Source organism: Cetorhinus maximus, chromosome 12, assembly GCF_964194155.1.
Source record: "Cetorhinus maximus chromosome 12, sCetMax3.hap1.1, whole genome shotgun sequence".
Taxonomy (NCBI): Eukaryota; Metazoa; Chordata; class Chondrichthyes; order Lamniformes; family Cetorhinidae; genus Cetorhinus; species Cetorhinus maximus.
The window spans coordinates 60,314,040-60,330,482 of NC_135890.1; the positions used below are offsets into that span (position 1 = coordinate 60,314,040).

The 16,443-nt window shown below is 45.1% G+C and overlaps 1 protein-coding gene across 1 annotated transcript in view; it reads left to right on the forward strand.

Moving 5' to 3' along the window:
• cfap54 (cilia and flagella associated 54) overlaps positions 1-16,443 on the forward strand; it is a 264,156-nt gene that overhangs the window by 99,775 nt on the left and 147,938 nt on the right. The window contains exons 19-20 of the mRNA XM_078554638.1: positions 1,097-1,271; positions 8,293-8,361. Coding sequence (XP_078410764.1) covers positions 1,097-1,271; positions 8,293-8,361 — 244 coding nt within the window. The remainder of the gene's footprint in view (positions 1-1,096; positions 1,272-8,292; positions 8,362-16,443) is intronic.

Below are 16,443 nucleotides of genomic sequence, written 5' to 3' on the forward strand. Positions count from 1 at the left end.
CAACACAGGTGGATAAAGTAATCAGGAAGCCATATGGCATGCTTGCCTTCATCGGCAGGGGTATTGAGTATAAAAGCTCGGAAGCCATGCTGCAGCTGTATAGAACCTTGGTTAGGCCACACTTGGAATATTGCGTGCAATTCTAGTCGCCACATTACCAGAAGGATATGGAGGCGTTGGAGAGGGTGCAGAGGAGATTTACCAGGATGCTGCCTGGTCTGGAGGTTATTAGCTATGAGGAGAGGTTGGAGAAACTCGGATTGTTCTCACTAGAGCGACGGAGATTGAGGGGCGACTTGATAGAAGTTTACAAAATTATGAGTGGCATGGACAGAGTAGATAGTCAGAAGCTTTTTCCCAGGGTGGAAGAGTCAATTACTAGGGGACATAGATTTAAGGTGAGAGGAGAAAACTTTAGAGGAGATGTGCGGGGCAAGTTTTTTATGCAGAGGGTAGTGAGTGTCTGGAATTTGCTGCCAGAGGAGGTGGTGGAAGAAGGTACGACAGTGGTGTTTAAGAGGCAGCTTCACAAATACATGAATAAGATGGGAATAGAGGGATATGGACCCCGGAAGTGCAAAATATTTTAGTTTGACAGGCAATATGATTGGCGCAGGCTTGGAGGGCTGAAGGTTCCTGTGCTGTACTTTTCTTTGTTCTTAATAGGCTCCTGCCCTGTTTGGGGTGTCAATGTAGCTGTTGCTTTTATTGTTGGAGATTTCCCTGTAGACTCTCTCCGCCCCCGCACCCCCCCACCTCCTCTTGAATTCCTTGGTTGCTGTGCTCAATCACCAACCCAGGTCTGCTACTGCCATTTCTGCCCTTAAGCCTTTCTTAAATTCTCTGAGTTAAGTACTCTGTCGAACTGATGTTCCTGCTACTTACCCTGCTCTGCTTCTCAATTTTGGAAAACCTGAGCAGCATAAAGGTGTTCAGAGACTTGACAAAATGTGTTTTTACTCTGTTTTCTGGCCTTGGCACCTGGAATTTGGACATTTTCCCAAGAATAAAATGCAAAAAAAGAAAATCGACAAGCATTTTTATCTCCTTGTTTAATTTTTATTGCACTGCTGAATTTATTTTGTCTTTGTTGCAGTTAGATGAACATATTTACCAGTCAACTAGCCAATTAAATCTACAGGAACAAAATAATGTTCCACAAGAAGATTCTTGTAAAGCAACAGCTCTCTGCAGTCTCATCATGGATTTACATCTGGAACTTATTCAGGTTTATTACAGAGTGGCATTTAAACTTCTCAAAATGAATCATGGTTAGTTATCATACCTCTTACAACTCTGTCAACCTTTAAGTATTTAATAGAATATTATGATAATTAAAATTAGATATTTGTAACATTTAAAACTGTATATGAGAAAATTACTTTTGCTATCAGAGAGGAGTAATTTTTGTGAAAATAAGAATTCCTTAATTCTCTCCCCAATACTTACAGCTATAAGTTACGAGTAGTTGAGGTGACTTTATTAGGCACTATCTATGTTGCTTTTAACTGGGTGTCTGCTCCTTTCTCTTTGTGGAAGAGGTCTCCATGTAGCAGCACCACTGAAGTCAGCAACTCTGCTAGATGGGCATTTCCTCTATTGTAGCATATTGTTTACCTATTTTGCTGTGACACTTTGCTACTTATACAGCATCTGTTAATATGCTATAAAATCCACTTTTTCGCCTCAGTGAAAGTAGTTAATAAATTTGAATGCTGATTACTCCCAGTTATTTTCTAGCTTTCTGTCTGTTGGTGACATTTCCCCCTGAGTTCAATAGTGGGTTTGCTTCTGTAATAGTAGTATTCAATGTTATGTGAATACTTACAAATGGTCTGGCCAGAGCAGACAATCATTTCCCTGGACTTGTCCATCCTCACATGGTTATTACTCCCTCCCTCTGTAATCTACTGCCTGGAATACTGGAAACCTAGGCTAGAATTTTTCCGTCGGTGAGTTGGGGGCGGGGCCTGCTTGCCGGCGCGGGATGATGTCGGGAGGAACCCCCGACGTCATCCCGCTCCATTTAAATATTCAGGAAGGCGGGCGGACAGCGAAATCAGCTGTCCGCCCGCCGACCTATCAATAGCCAATTGAGGCCGTTGACAGGATAATTAAGCCAATTAAAGGCCCTGCCCATCCAACCTTAAGGCTGGTGGGCAGGCCAGGAGCCCCAGCGGGCTTCTGAAAAAATATGAAACCTCATCCACTGGCGGGGTGAGGTTTCATGTCTGTTTTAAAAAACTTTAATAAACTTTATGTGATATTTATTAACATGTCCCATCTCGTTTGACGTTGTCACATGAGGGGGACAAGTTAATAATTTTTTTATTTTTCTATTTTTTAAGTTTATAAAACTTTCAGCGCTCTCCCTGAGACAGCACTTAGTCTGAGGGAGCTGTGCGCTCTTTTGCACGCATGTGTGAAAGAGTGCACTCTGACAGTTGGGGAATCCCTCCCCCCCCGCACAGGAAGCGCATAGCGCTTCCCATTGGATGGCTCGCTGGGCGGGCCTTAATTGGCCTGCCCACTCAAAATGGAAGCGGGGCTGTTTCGGCGGCGGCGATCGGCTGCCCGCCCACTGCTGAGCCGGTGGGGCCTATGTGACTATGGAAGAGCAGGGAGATTTAGGGACCCAAGTATCAAAATCACTAAAAGCTCCTGGATAAGTGCAAAAAATCATTACAAGGCTAATGGAATGGCAGCTTTTATCTTAAGGGAGTTGGAATAGAGAGAACCCAGTTCCCCTGAGGTGTAGCCTAGAACAAGGGGGCATATCCTTAAAACTAGACCAAGGCCATTCAAGATAATGTCAGGAGGCACTTCTTCACATGAAGGGTATTGGAAATCTGGAACTCTCTCTCCCAAGAAGTTGTTGAAGCTAGGTGAATTGAAAGTTTCAAAACTGAGATTGATAGATTTTTGTTAGACAGAGGTATAAGGGTTATGGAATCAAGGTGGGCCACACTTTCACAAAGGTTCCCCCTTGCCCTGGCACTGAACTTGCATCTTTCTCCAGTTTCTCTTCCATCTCCCTTTATATCGCCTCTGAGCTCATCTTGTCCATGAGACCCATCTACTGCTCCCTTGACCCTATCCAAGCTGCTGGCAACCTAGCTTGCCTTCCTGGCCCCAGTGAAGGCTGATACTGTTAAAGGTACTCTCTTCTCAGGTACTGTCCTCCCTTTTTCAAATCTATAGAAATAACACCCATCCTCAAATAAATAATCCTTGACCTCTCCATCAATGCAAACTACTGCCCCAATTCCAACCTTTCTTTCCTCTCCAAGGCCCTTGACCTGTTGCCTTCCAATAACCTGTCCATTTTTCCTGGAGCTCCATATTTGAATCCTTCCAATCAGATTTCTTCCTTGTCACAATACCAAAATAGCTTTGATCAAAGTCACAAATGATACCCTATGTGACTGAGACAAAGGTAAACTTTCCCTCCTCCTCCTTCTTGACGTGTCGGCAGCCTTTGATATGGTTGACCACAACATCCTCCTCAAACAACTCTCTGCTTTCGTCCAGCTGGGTGGAACTGCACTCACCTAGCTCCATTCTTATCTATCCAGTCATAGGCAGAGAATCAACTGCAATGGTTTCTCTTCTGACTCTCACTCCATTGCCTCTGGTGTCTCACAAGGATGTGTACTTCTATATGTGTACTTCTATACTTGACCCCCCAACCATTTCTCATCTATAATCTATCATCATCAACATCGTCTGAAAACACAGCATCAGCTTTCGCATATACTCTGGTGATACCTAGTCTACCTCACCATTACTTCTCTTGACCCCTCCACTGGTTCTAAAATGTCAGATAGCTTGCAGACACCCGGGAATGAATTTCACCCAACTCAATATGAGGAAGACCGAAGCCATTGCCTTTAGCCCCCACCACGAACTCCATTCCCTAGTCACTGACTCTATTCTTCCCCATGGAAGTTGTCTGAAGCTTAATCAGAATGTTCACAGCCTTGGTGTCATATTTGACCCCTGGTTGAGCTTCTGACTGCATATCAGTGCCAGCATTGACTATTTTCACCTGTAACGTTGGCCAACTCCAACCTTGTCTCAGCTTATCTATTTTTTCATTCATTTACATCACTGGCTAGGCCAGCATTTATTGCCCATCCCTATTTCCCTTGATAGGTGGTGGTGAGCTGCCTTCTTGAACCGCTGCAGTCCCTGTGGTGTTGGTACACCCACAGTGTTGTTAGGGACGGAGTTCCAGGATTTTGACCCAGTGACAGTGAAGGAATATATTTCCAAGTCAGGATGCTGATGGCTTGGAGGAAAACTTCCAGGTGGTGGTGTTCCCATGTGTCTGCTGCCCTTGTCCCTCTAGATGGTAGCAGTCGTGGGTTTGGGAGGTGCAGCCTAAGGAGTCTTGGTGACTTTCTGCAATGTACCTTGTAGATGATACACACTGCTTCCACTGTTCGTCAGTGGTGGAGGGAATGAATGTTTGTGGAAGGGTGCAATCAATCAGCTGTTGGAAGCTCTAGACTTGGTACTCATGGCCAACCTCCCATTTTCTACCCTCAGTAAAACTTCAGCTCATCCAAATTCTGCTTCCAATGTTTAACTTGCACCAAGGCCATTCACCTCTGTGAATTCTTCTGTGCTTGCACACCTACATTGGCTGCTGGTGAAGTACCCCTCAAGTTTCAAAATTCCCTTTCTAGTTTTCAAATCCTCCTCGCTCCTCCCTATCTCTCCTCCACTGCTACAACCTTGTGAGATATCTGCAATTTTTCAATTCTGGCTGCTTGCGCATCCCCAGCTTTAATCACTCCACCATTAGTGTCTTCAGCTGCCAAAGTCCGAGCAATGGAGTTCCTTTCTTAAACCTCTCCACCTCTCAGCCTCTCTTTCATCCTTTAAGAAGCTTCTTAAAACCTATCATCTGCTCTAATACCTTCCGAGGTGCCTCAATGTCAAATTTTATTTGATATCACCCCTGTCAAACACCTTGGGATGTTTTAGTACATTAAAGATGCTATATAAAAAAAAGTTGTTGTTGTTGCTAAATGGAGTGAAGATACAGATCAGCCAAGATCCAATTGAATGGTGAAACAGTTTTGAGGGGTTGAACGGCCTACTCCTGTTCTGAAGTTCCAGAATTACCGGAATTATTGAGGCTGGTGAACTTTCCAGTTACTACTTACTTTGGAAAAGTGCTCTGGTTCTCTATTGATGCTTCTAACTGTTGATATCAGCAACTTGATCCAGCATGGATTGATTTTGTCACAGATATCACCAAAATCCTTATCCTTGTTTACAAATGCCTGCATGCCTTCAGTGTACTCAACTTCTGCAGCTTTCTCCAACTCTACATCCATGCTCAACCAGCTATTGCCTATTGTGTATATCCCCTCTCTACTCTGTAGCGCCGATGACAGATATTTCACAGAATCACAGAATTATTACGGTGCAGAAGGAGGCCATTCAGCCCATCGAGTCTGCACCGGCTCTCCGAATGAGCATTATGACTTGGTGCCATTCTCCTGCCTTTTCCCCGTAACCCTTCACATTGTTTCTATTTAAATAATCATCTAATGCCCTCTTGAATACCTTGATTGAACTTGCCATGACCTCACTTCCAGGCAATGCACTCCAGACCTGAACCAGTCGTTGTGTGAAAAAGCTTTTTCTGACAGTGCATTTGCTTCTTTTGCAATCACTTTAAATCTGTGCCTTCGCGTTCTTGATCCTTTTAGGAGCGGGAACAGTTTCTCCCTATCTACTCTATTGAGCCCCCTCATGATTTTGAAAACCTCTTATCGAATCTCCTCTTAGCCTTCATCTCGCCAAGGACGACAGCCCCAACTTCTCGAATCTATCTCATAACTGAAGTTTCTCATCCCTGGAACCATTTTGTAAACCTCTTCTGCGCTCTCTCCAATGCGTCAAAGCCTCCCTATCGTGTGATGCCCAGAACTGTAAACAATACTCCAGCTGAGGTCTAACTAGTATCCTATACAAGTTCAGCATAACCTCCTTGCTCCTGTACTCTGTGCCCCTAATAGTAAAGCCTAGGATACTATATGCTTTATTAACTGATCTCTCCACCTCTCCTGCCATCTTTAATGACTTATGCACATATAGACCCAGATCCCTCTGCTGTTGCACACCCTTTAGAGTTGTACCCCTCATTTTATATTGTCTCTCCATTTTCTGCCTACCAAAATGAATCACCTCACATTCCCTGTATTGAACTCCACTTGTCCGCCCATTCCATCAACTTGTCTATGTCCTTTTGAAGTTCTACACTGTCCTCCTCGCAGTTTACAATGCTTCCAAGTTTAATATCATCTGCAAACATTGAAATTGTCCCCTGCACACCAAGATCTAGATCATTAATATATATCAGGAAAAGCAAGGGCCCCAATACCGACCCCTGGGGAACTCCACTACAACATTCCTTCAGCCTGAAAAATATCCATTAACCATTACTCGCTGTTTCCTATTACTCAGCCAATTTTTTATCCATGTTGCTACTGTCCCTTTTATTCCATGAGCTATAACTTTTCTCACGTTTGTTTTGCGGCTCTGTATCGAATGCCTTTTGGAAGCCCATGTACGCCACATCGACAGCATTATCCTCACCAACCCTCTCTGTTATCTCTTCAAAAAACTCCAGGAAGTTAGTTTAACATGATTTTCCCTTAAGGAATCCATGCCGGCCCTTCCTAATCAACCCACATTTTTTCGTGACTATTAATTCTGTCCCATAGAAACATAGAAACTAGGAGCAGGAGTAGGCCATTCAGCCCTTCGAGCCTGCTCCGCCATTCATTATGATCATGGCTGATCATCCAACTCAATAGCCTGCTCCCGCTTTCTCCCCATACCCTTTGATCCCTTTCATCCCGAAAAATTGTTTCTAGAAGCTTCCCCAGCACCGAAGTCAAACTGACAGGCCTGTAATTGCTGGGCTTATCCTTGCCTATTTTGAACAAAAGCGTAATGTTGTAATTCTCCAGTCCTCTGGCACCTCTCCTGAGCCTATGGAAGACTGAAAGATTATGGCCTGTGCCCCTGCAACTTCCACTCTCACTTCCTTCAATATCCTTGGATACATCTCATCTGGTCCCAGTGCCTTGTCAACTTTTAAGTACCGACAGTTTATCCAACACCTCTTTATCAAGTTTGAACCCTTCTAGTGACAGAGTTTCCTTCTTTGTCACCATGGCCTGGGTAGCAGCTGCTTCCTTGGTAAAGACAGATGAAAAGTATTCATTTAACACCTCAGCTTTGCCCCCTGCCTCCTTGTGTAAATCCTCTTTTTGGTCCGTTTTCGGCCCTACTTCTCCCTTTACAACCCTTTTACTATTTATGTGCCTATAGAAGACTTTGGGATTCCCCTTTATTTTGGCTGCCAGTCTATTCTCATAATCCCTCTTCGCTTCTCTTATTTGCTTCCCACCTCTCCTCTGAACCTTCTATTTTCAGTTTGGTTCTCAATTGTATTTTCTATCTGACATCTGTCATAAGCACACTTTTTCTTCTTTATCTTAATTTCTATCTCCTTTTTCATCAAGGGAGCTCTGGATTTGTTTGCCCTACCTTTCCCTTTTAAGGGAATGTACCTTTACTGTGCCTGAACCATTTCTCCTTTGAAGGTAGCCCACTGTTCACCTACTGTTTCTCCTTCCAACCTTTGGTTCCAGTCTCTCCGGCCTAGCTCCGTTCTTGCCCCATTGCTCTCCCCCAGTTAATTATTCTCACTCTGAATTGCCCATTGTCATTTTCTACCGTCATCCTAAACCTTATGATACAATGATCACTGTCTCCTAAATGTTCTCCACTGATGCCCATTTCAACTATGTGCTCCCATATGCAGGAATTCTTTCCTTCAAAAGCTTTCTTTGAATCTGATTCTCTAGAGTTAAATTCTCTAAAGGCCACTTACGTTATTTGCCGTACTGCTCCTCTTGGGTTTGACCCTGAGTCTTAAAGCAATTTGGGGCATTTTTTTAAATCTAAAGCGCGACATGAAGGCATTGTCCTTTAGGACCCACTATTCACCATGTTGAAGAATAGATAAACTTTTAAACTTGGAAAGAAGAAACAGTACAGAAACAAGAAAGGAGAGTAGTAAGTGAAATTGGGTTGGAGTATGTACTTCAACATTTGAATATAGTTCCAACAGTTGTGTGTGACAATCCCAAATCACTGGGATAAAAGAGAGCTTGTAAATCAATATTTGTGGTATAAATCACAGAAAATTAATAATAAGTCTCCGATGCCCCAACTGTTCCTTCTATTTTTTACCCACTGAAGAGAATTCTGAAAACAACAGTCAAGAAACCATTGATGCTAACGAAAATTATGACTTTACCATTTCTACAGGTAAGTCCAAATGAAATAGTTTGTGGAAATCGACAAACAGAATTTCTCATATTTTGGTTTTTGGTGCTCTTGGAAGTGGGCTTTGGGGTGAGAGGACTTTGCTGGGTGGTGGAGCTGAGTGGAGACACCAAGGCCAGTGTAAGGTTGGGGAGAGTGAGACTGTGTTTGGGCATGTGCCAGCGGGGGAATGAGATGACACCAAGACTTGGGGGAAGTGACGCTTCTGGGGCTGGGGGAAGCAAAGAGACACCAATGCCTGTGGGGAGCAAGGCTACCGGGGTTGGGTGGAGTGAGACTATACGGGGGCTGGGTGGGGGCAGCGAGCGAGACTACCCCAGAGCAAGATTACACCGGGGCAGTGGGGAGGACGGGTACTTCATGGTCTGGGGGAGTGAGGTAACACTGGTGCCAGGAATGGGGGGAGCAAGACTACACCGGTGCCAGGTGAGCAAGGCTATGTTGAGATCTGGGGGGAGTGAGACTACACAGGGGCCAGAGGTAGGAGCAAGACCTGGGGACTTGGGGAGTGAGACAACACTGGGGCCTGGGGGAGTGAGACAACACTGGGGACTGGGGTTGTGAGAAAACACTGGGGACTGGGGGAGTGAGACAACCATGGGGCCTGGGGGAGTGAGACAACACTGAGGCCAGGTGGGAACAGTAAAAACTGGGAAATAAGGATACTGTTCTGAACTGGTCTTGTTTACCTTAAAATGGAACACCAGTAAAATCTGGGAAATAAGAGTACTGGTCCAAACTATGGAGAGTGGGGAGTGAGGCTACCGGGCCAGGCAAGGTCGAGGAGAGTAGCTGCCAAGGTGGAGCAGGGCCAGAGGGATCGAGGCTACTGAGGATAGGAATGAGTGAAGCTCTCTATCATTACATCATGTACGACCATCACAGGAACTGCAGCCTTGCAAGTTACGCCTACAAGCCTGCCCGTGTGGGTACCAACAAGAAATGACCTGTGTCCAGGGCTGAAACAGGCAGAGGGGGAAATGAGGGGGTATGAGACAACGAATGAAAAGGAGAGGGAAAATTCCACCATTTATAGTCATTGATCTTAGTAATGCAAGGTCATTGAGAAATAAGATTGCTGAGATTCAGACCTGCACGAGACTTTTGTCAGAATTCAGGGACTCGAGTGTGTTCTGTTTCCCCAAAATCTGGTTAACTTCAGACATCTCAGACAATGCAATTGATATTGATGGATTTGATCTATTGTGCCAGGATAGATCCACTACTGCTACAAATAAATCCCGAAGAGCAGGCATATATATGTATATCAACGTTGGTGCCAAAATTTTTAAGTTAAGAAATGTATTTGCCTTGCTAACATTGAATTACTGTGCATGGCTTTTAGACCCTTCTATCTGCATTGTGAGTTCAATCAATTACACATTATTTTGGTATATATTCAACCAGAGGAGTGTGTGGAGAAGGAGGCAGGATTAGTTTATGAAACAGTCCAAGAAATGACTGCTTCTTCTCCAGATTTCATCTGGGCCTGGCGATTTATCTACTTTTAAGCCTGCCATACCATTTAGAACCTCCTTCCTTTCTATGCTAATTTCTTTAATTATATCACAGTCCTTCTGCCTGATTTCCATACCTACGTCGTCTCTCTCACTTGTGAACACCGACACAAAGTATTCATTTAGAATCCTACCTACGTCTTCCGGCTCCACACACAAATTACCACTATGGTTCTGAATGCCCTACTCTTTCCCCAGTTATCCTCTTACTCTTAATGTACCTGTAAAATAACTTTGGATTTTCCTTTATTTTACCTGCCAATGTTTTTTCATGTCCCCTTTTTGCTCTCCTAATTTCCTTTTTAAGTTCCCCCCTACACATTCTATACTCCTCTAGGGCTTCCGCTGTTTTGAGCCCTCGGTATCTGCCATAAGCCTCCCTTTTTCTCTTTATCCAATCCTATATATCCCTCGACATCCAGGGTTCCCTGGATTTGTTGGACTCACCCTTTGTCTTTACTGGAATATGTTGGCCCTGTACTCTCCCTATTTCCTTCTTGATTGAGTCCCACTGCTCTGACGCAGATTTACCTAAAAGTAGCTGCTCCCAGTTCACTCTGGCCAAATCATATCTGATCTTATTAAAATCGACCTTCCCCCAATTTAGAACTCTGATTTCTGACCCATCCTTGTCCTTTTCCATAACAACCTAAAATCTAATGGAGTTATGATCACTATCAGCAAAATGTTCCCTCACTGATACCTCTACCACTTGCTCAGCTTCATTACATAAAATTAAGTCCCGGACCCCTCTCTTGTAGGACCTTCTACGTACTGGCTTAAAAAACTCTCCTGGATGCATTTTAAGAATTGCGCTTTCTCTAAAACTATCACACCATGACTAACCCAGTTAATGTTGGGAAAGTTGAAATCCCCCACTACCTTAATATTTTTACGCTTCTCTGAAATTTGCCTACATATCTGCTCTTCTATTTCTCTCTGACTGTTTGGGGGCCTATAGTACACTCCCAGCAATGTGATTGCTCCTTTTTTGTTCTAAGATTCTACCCATATGGCTTCATTTGAGGAACCTTCTAAGATGTCATCCCTCCTTACTGCTGTAATTGATTCCTTGATCAATATTGCGACACCCCCTCCTCTTTTACCTCCTTCCCTGTCTCACTTGAAGACCCTATATCCTGGGATATTGAGCTGCCAATCCTGCCCCTCTCTTAATCATGTCTCTGTGACAGCAATGACATCATACTTCTATGTGTTAATTTGTGCCCTTAACTCATTTGCCTTATTGGTCAGACTCCTTGCATTAAAATAAATACCATCCAACCTTGCCAAACTCCCTTGTGCCTTAACTGGCTTATAACTTCTATGCCTTCCAGACTCACTTGCTCTCTCTTCTAATTTTGGCTGTGCATCTCCCCCTGCTGAACCTCCTCTCAGGATCCCATCCTCCTGCCAAGTTAGTTTAAACCCTCCCCAACAGCACTAGCAAACCTCCCTGCAAGGCTGTTGGTCCTATTCCGGTTCAGGTGCAACCCGTCAGCCTTGTACTGGTCCTACCGCCCCCAGAAACGGTCCCAATGTCCCAGAAATCCAAAGCTCTCCCTCCTGCACCATCTCTCCAGCTACGCATTCATCTGGACCAACCTCCTATTTCTATACTCACTAGCGCGTGGCACCGGAAGTAATCCAGAGATTATTTCCTTTTGAGGTCCTGTTTTTTAATCTGCTTCCTAGCTCCCCAAATCCTGCTTGCAGGATCTCATCCCACTTTCTACCTTTGTTGTTGGTACCAATATGTACCATGATCTCTGTCTGTTTGCCCCTCCCCCCCTATAGAATGCCCTGCAGCAGTTCAGTGACATCTTGATCCTGGTGCCAATGAGGCAACATACCATCCTGGAGTCAAATGTACGGCTGCAGAAACACCTGTCTGTTCCCCTTACTATCGAGTCTCCTACCACTATTGCTCTTCCCCTCTTTTTTCCTCCCCCCCACCCCGTGCAGTTGAGCCACTCACAGTGCCATGAGCGTGGCTGCACCCCCCCAGAGGACCCGTCAAACTGCCCATTTTCCAACACAGAAAAATAGCTCTCGAGTGAGATGCACCCTGGGGATTTCCTTACTACCTGCCTGACACCTTTCTTCTGACTGATGGTCACCCATTCCCTCTCTGTCTACATTTCCGTAAGCTGTGGGGTGACCACGTCTAAAAACGTGCTATCCACGAAACTCTCAGCCTTGTGGATGTACCTCAGTGCCTCCAGCTGCTGCTCAAGCTCCAAAATTCAGAGCTCGAGCTGCAGCTGGTGGCACTTCCTGCACATGTGGTCAGTCAGAGCGCAAGGAGTGTCTAGGACTTCCCACATGTCGCAGGTGGTACATAACACAGGACTGAGCTGCCCTGCCATGCCTCTAGTTGACAAAACCCCTTACTTTAAGTTAAATTATATATGTACTTTAAGTAGAAACTAGAACTCTTACCTTTCCTTAGCTCAATCTATTTTAAACTAGAGAAAAACACTTACCCACTACTCACCAATCAGCTCTCACCTTTGCGCTGACGTCACTTTTTGAAGCTTCCCCGCACTCATGCTGGTTCTGATCTCTCTGCCGCTGTCTTGTGATGTTACTCTTGTTATTTTTAACAATAAGTGACTGCAGGACACTCTTCCCAGACTGCTTCACCGCGATGCTGACTGCAGGATACTCTTCCCAGGCTCTTTTTTGGAAAAATATACTTCATTCATAAAATATCTGAAAGAACATTACAAAACATTTCAAAATGGCCACACAAAAAGTGCAATCATATTCAACTTTTACACATGAGTCCCGAGGTGCTTCAATACAACCAATAAACATTACAGACATTTCAACATGGTCATTACAGACAGTCAGACAGTGCAATGGTGTTGGAGTTATCAACATACATCATGTTGCACTCTGAGGTGCTTCAATACAATTATAATACATTTAGTATTCACTACACACATTTACTGTGAGTCATACAGCCCAAGGGGTCTTTCCAATTCCCAGCCCCTCGGTGCACTATGGCAGAAAGGTCTCAGACAGGGACCTTTCCCCATTGCACCTTTGCAGCGGCTGCCCCAAGCTTTAGTGCGTCCCTTAGCACGTAATTCTCAACCTTGGAATGTGCCAGTCTGCAACACTTGGTCGGGGAGTACTCTTTGCACTGGAAGACCAACAAGTTTTGGGCAGACCAAAGAGCGTCTTTCACCGAGTTGATGATCCTCCAGCTGCAGTTGATGTTTGTCTTGGTGTGCGTCCCGGGAACAACCCGTAGAACACAAGAGTCCTGTGTCACAGAACTGCTGGGGATGAACCTCGATGGAAACCACTGCATCTCTCTCTCCAGACCTTCTTTGCCAAGGCACATTCCACAAGGAGGTGAACAATGGCCTCTTCCCCACCACAGCCACCTCGAGGTCAATGTGCGGAGGAGGTGAGGCTCCTGGAGTGTAGGAAGGATCTGATGAGAAGGGCCTTTCTCACCACCAGCCAAGCTACATCTTGGTGCTTGTTGAAAAGTTCTAGCGCTGAGGCATTCTGCCAAATGACTTTGTCAGTCTGCTTGGGGAACTATACGACAGGATCCACCATCTCCTTTTCCCACAGGGCCTCTAGGGTGTTATGTGCTGACCACTGTTTGATGGACTTGTGGTCAAAGGTGTATCTCTGCATAAATTTTTCCTTGAGGGACAGGTGGTCCAACTACTTGGAGCGTTCAGCGGCAGCATGGCCAGACCCATCCTTCGCAACACTGGGGACAGGTAGGACCTCAGCATGTAGTGACATTTGGTGCTTGAGTACTGAGGGTCTACGCACAGCTTGATGCAGCCGCACACAAAGGTGGCCATCAGGATGAGGGTGATGTTGGGCACGTTTTTTTCCCCCTTTATCTAGAGGGTTGTACATCGCGTCCCTGCAAACACGATCCAATTTTGATGTCCAGATAAAGCGAAAGATGGCACGGGTGATCACCATCGCGCAGGAGTGAGGAATGGGCCAGACCTGCGCCACGTACAGCAACAGCGAGAGCGCCTCACACCTGATGACCAGGTTCTTACCCGCAGTGGAGAGGGAGCATCACTCCCACATGCCCAGTTTTCTTTTCACCATAGCCACTCACTCCTTCCAGTTTCTAACGCATGCCCTGGAACCTCCGAACCTCTATCTCAACACCATACTGCCACCCTCTCCCCATTGCTGTTGATGCCTTTAGAGTTCAGAAATCTATCTATTTCTTTCTTAAATATATTCAGTGACTTGTCCTCCACAGCGTTCTGTGGTAGAGAATTCCATAGGTTCGCCACCCTCTGAGTGAAGCAGTTTCTCCTCATCTCAGTACTAAATGGACTACTCCGTACCCTGAGACTGTGACCCCTTGTTCTAGGCCAGAGGAAATATCGTCCCTGCATCCAGTCTGACCATCCCTGTCAGAATTTTATACGTTTCAATGAGATCCCCTATCCTTCTAAACTCCAGTGAATACAGGCCTAGTCAGCCCAATCTCTCCTCATACGACAATCCTGCCATCCCAGGAATCAGTCTGGTGAAGCTTCGCTGCACTCCCTCGCTGGCAAGTATATCTTTTCTTAGGTAAGTAGACCAAAACTGCACACAATATACTCCAGGTGTGGTCTCACCAAGGCTCTGTATAGCGGCAGTAAGATATCCTTGCTCCTGTACTCAAGTCCTCTCACATGAAGACCAACATATCATTTGCCTTCTTAACTACTTGCTGCACCTGCATGCTTGCTTTCAGTGATTGGTGTACAAGGACACCCAGGTCCTTTTGTACATCAACATTTCCCAATCCATTACCATTTAAATAATACTCTGCCATTCTGTTTTTCCTACTGAAGTGGATAACTTCACACTTATCCATGTTATACTGCATCTGCCATGTATTTGCCCACTCACTCAACCTGTCTAAATCACCTTGAAACCTCTTAACACCTTCCTCATCACTCACATTCCCACTAAGTTTCAAGTCGTCAGCAAACTTGGAAACATTTGGCTCCCTCATCCAAATCATTGATATATATTGTGAATAGCTGGGGCTCAAGCACTGATCCCTGCGGTACCCCACAAGTCAGTGCCTGCCACTCCAAAAAAGACTCATTTATCCCTACTGTCTGTTTTCTGTCTGCTAATCAATTCTGAATGCATGACAATATATTGCCCCCAATCCCATGTGCTTTAATTTTACACACTAATCTCTTATGTGGGACTTTATCAAAAGCCACTTCTAACTCCTGGGTAACCGTAGGACTGACCACCGCGCCCTCCCGCCACCCCCCCAACTCCTCCCCCCCGCCCACCCTATGCAACCCCCCTACTGGACCCCCGAATTACTCCCCCCACCCACTGACTACCCAATACCTGGCCAATCCCCCACCTCCTGACTACCCCTCCATGCCGCGCACCCCCCCCCACCCCCCCCAAACACCCATTTGTCTTTGTGCCTGTCTTCACAGTGGGAAACACAAGTTCCATACCAGAAATAAATGATAATCTAGGGGCTAAAAAGATCCAGGAATTTAGTAAAATTAATATCAGCAGAGATAAAGTTTTGGAGGATTGGAGAAACTTAAGGGACTAAAATCCAACAAATCCCTGGAACCTGATGGCCTACACCCTAAGGTTCTAAAAATGATAGCTACAGAGAGAGTGGAGGCGCTAGCTATGATTTTCCAAAGTTCCTTAGATTCAGGAAAAGTCCCACTAGATTGGAAACAAAAACAAAAATACCTGGAAAAACTCAGCAGGTCTGGCAGCATCTGCGGAGAGGAGCACAGTTAACGTTTGGAGTCCGAATGACCCTTCAACAGAACTAAGTAAAAATAGAAAAGAGGTGAAATACAAGCTGGTTTAAGGGGGACTGCGACAAGTAGAGCTGGATAAAGGGCCAGTGATAGGTGGAGATAACCAAAAGATGTCACAGACAAAAGAACAAAGAGGTGTTGAAGGTGGTGATATTATCTAAGGAATGTGCTAATTAAGGGTAGAAAGCAGGACAAGCAAGGTACAGATAGCCCTAGTGGGGGTGGAGTGGGGTGAAGGAATCGAAAAAGGCTAAAAGGTAGAGATAAAACAATGGATGGAAATACATTTAAAAATAATGGAAATCGGTGGGAAAAGAAAAATCTATATAAATTATTGGAATAAAAAAAGGGGGGGAAATCGGAAAGGGGGTGGGGATGGAGGAGAGAGTTCATGATCTAAAATGTTAAACTCAATATTCAGACCGGAAGGCTGTAAAGTGCCTAGTCAGAAGATGAGATGCTGTTCCTCCAGTTTGCGTTGAGCTTCACTGGAACAATGCAGCAGGCCAAGAATGGACATGTGGGCATGAGAGCAGGGTGGAGTGTTGAAATGGTAAGCGACAGGGAGGTCTGGGTAATGCTTGTGGACAGACCGAAGGCGTTCTGAAAAGCGGTCACCCAGTCTGCGTTTGGTCTCTCCAAAGTAGAGGAAACCGCATTGGGAGCAATGAATGCAGTAGACTAAATTGAGGGAAGTGCAAGTAAAATGCTGCTTCTCTTGAAAGGAGTGTTTGGGCCCT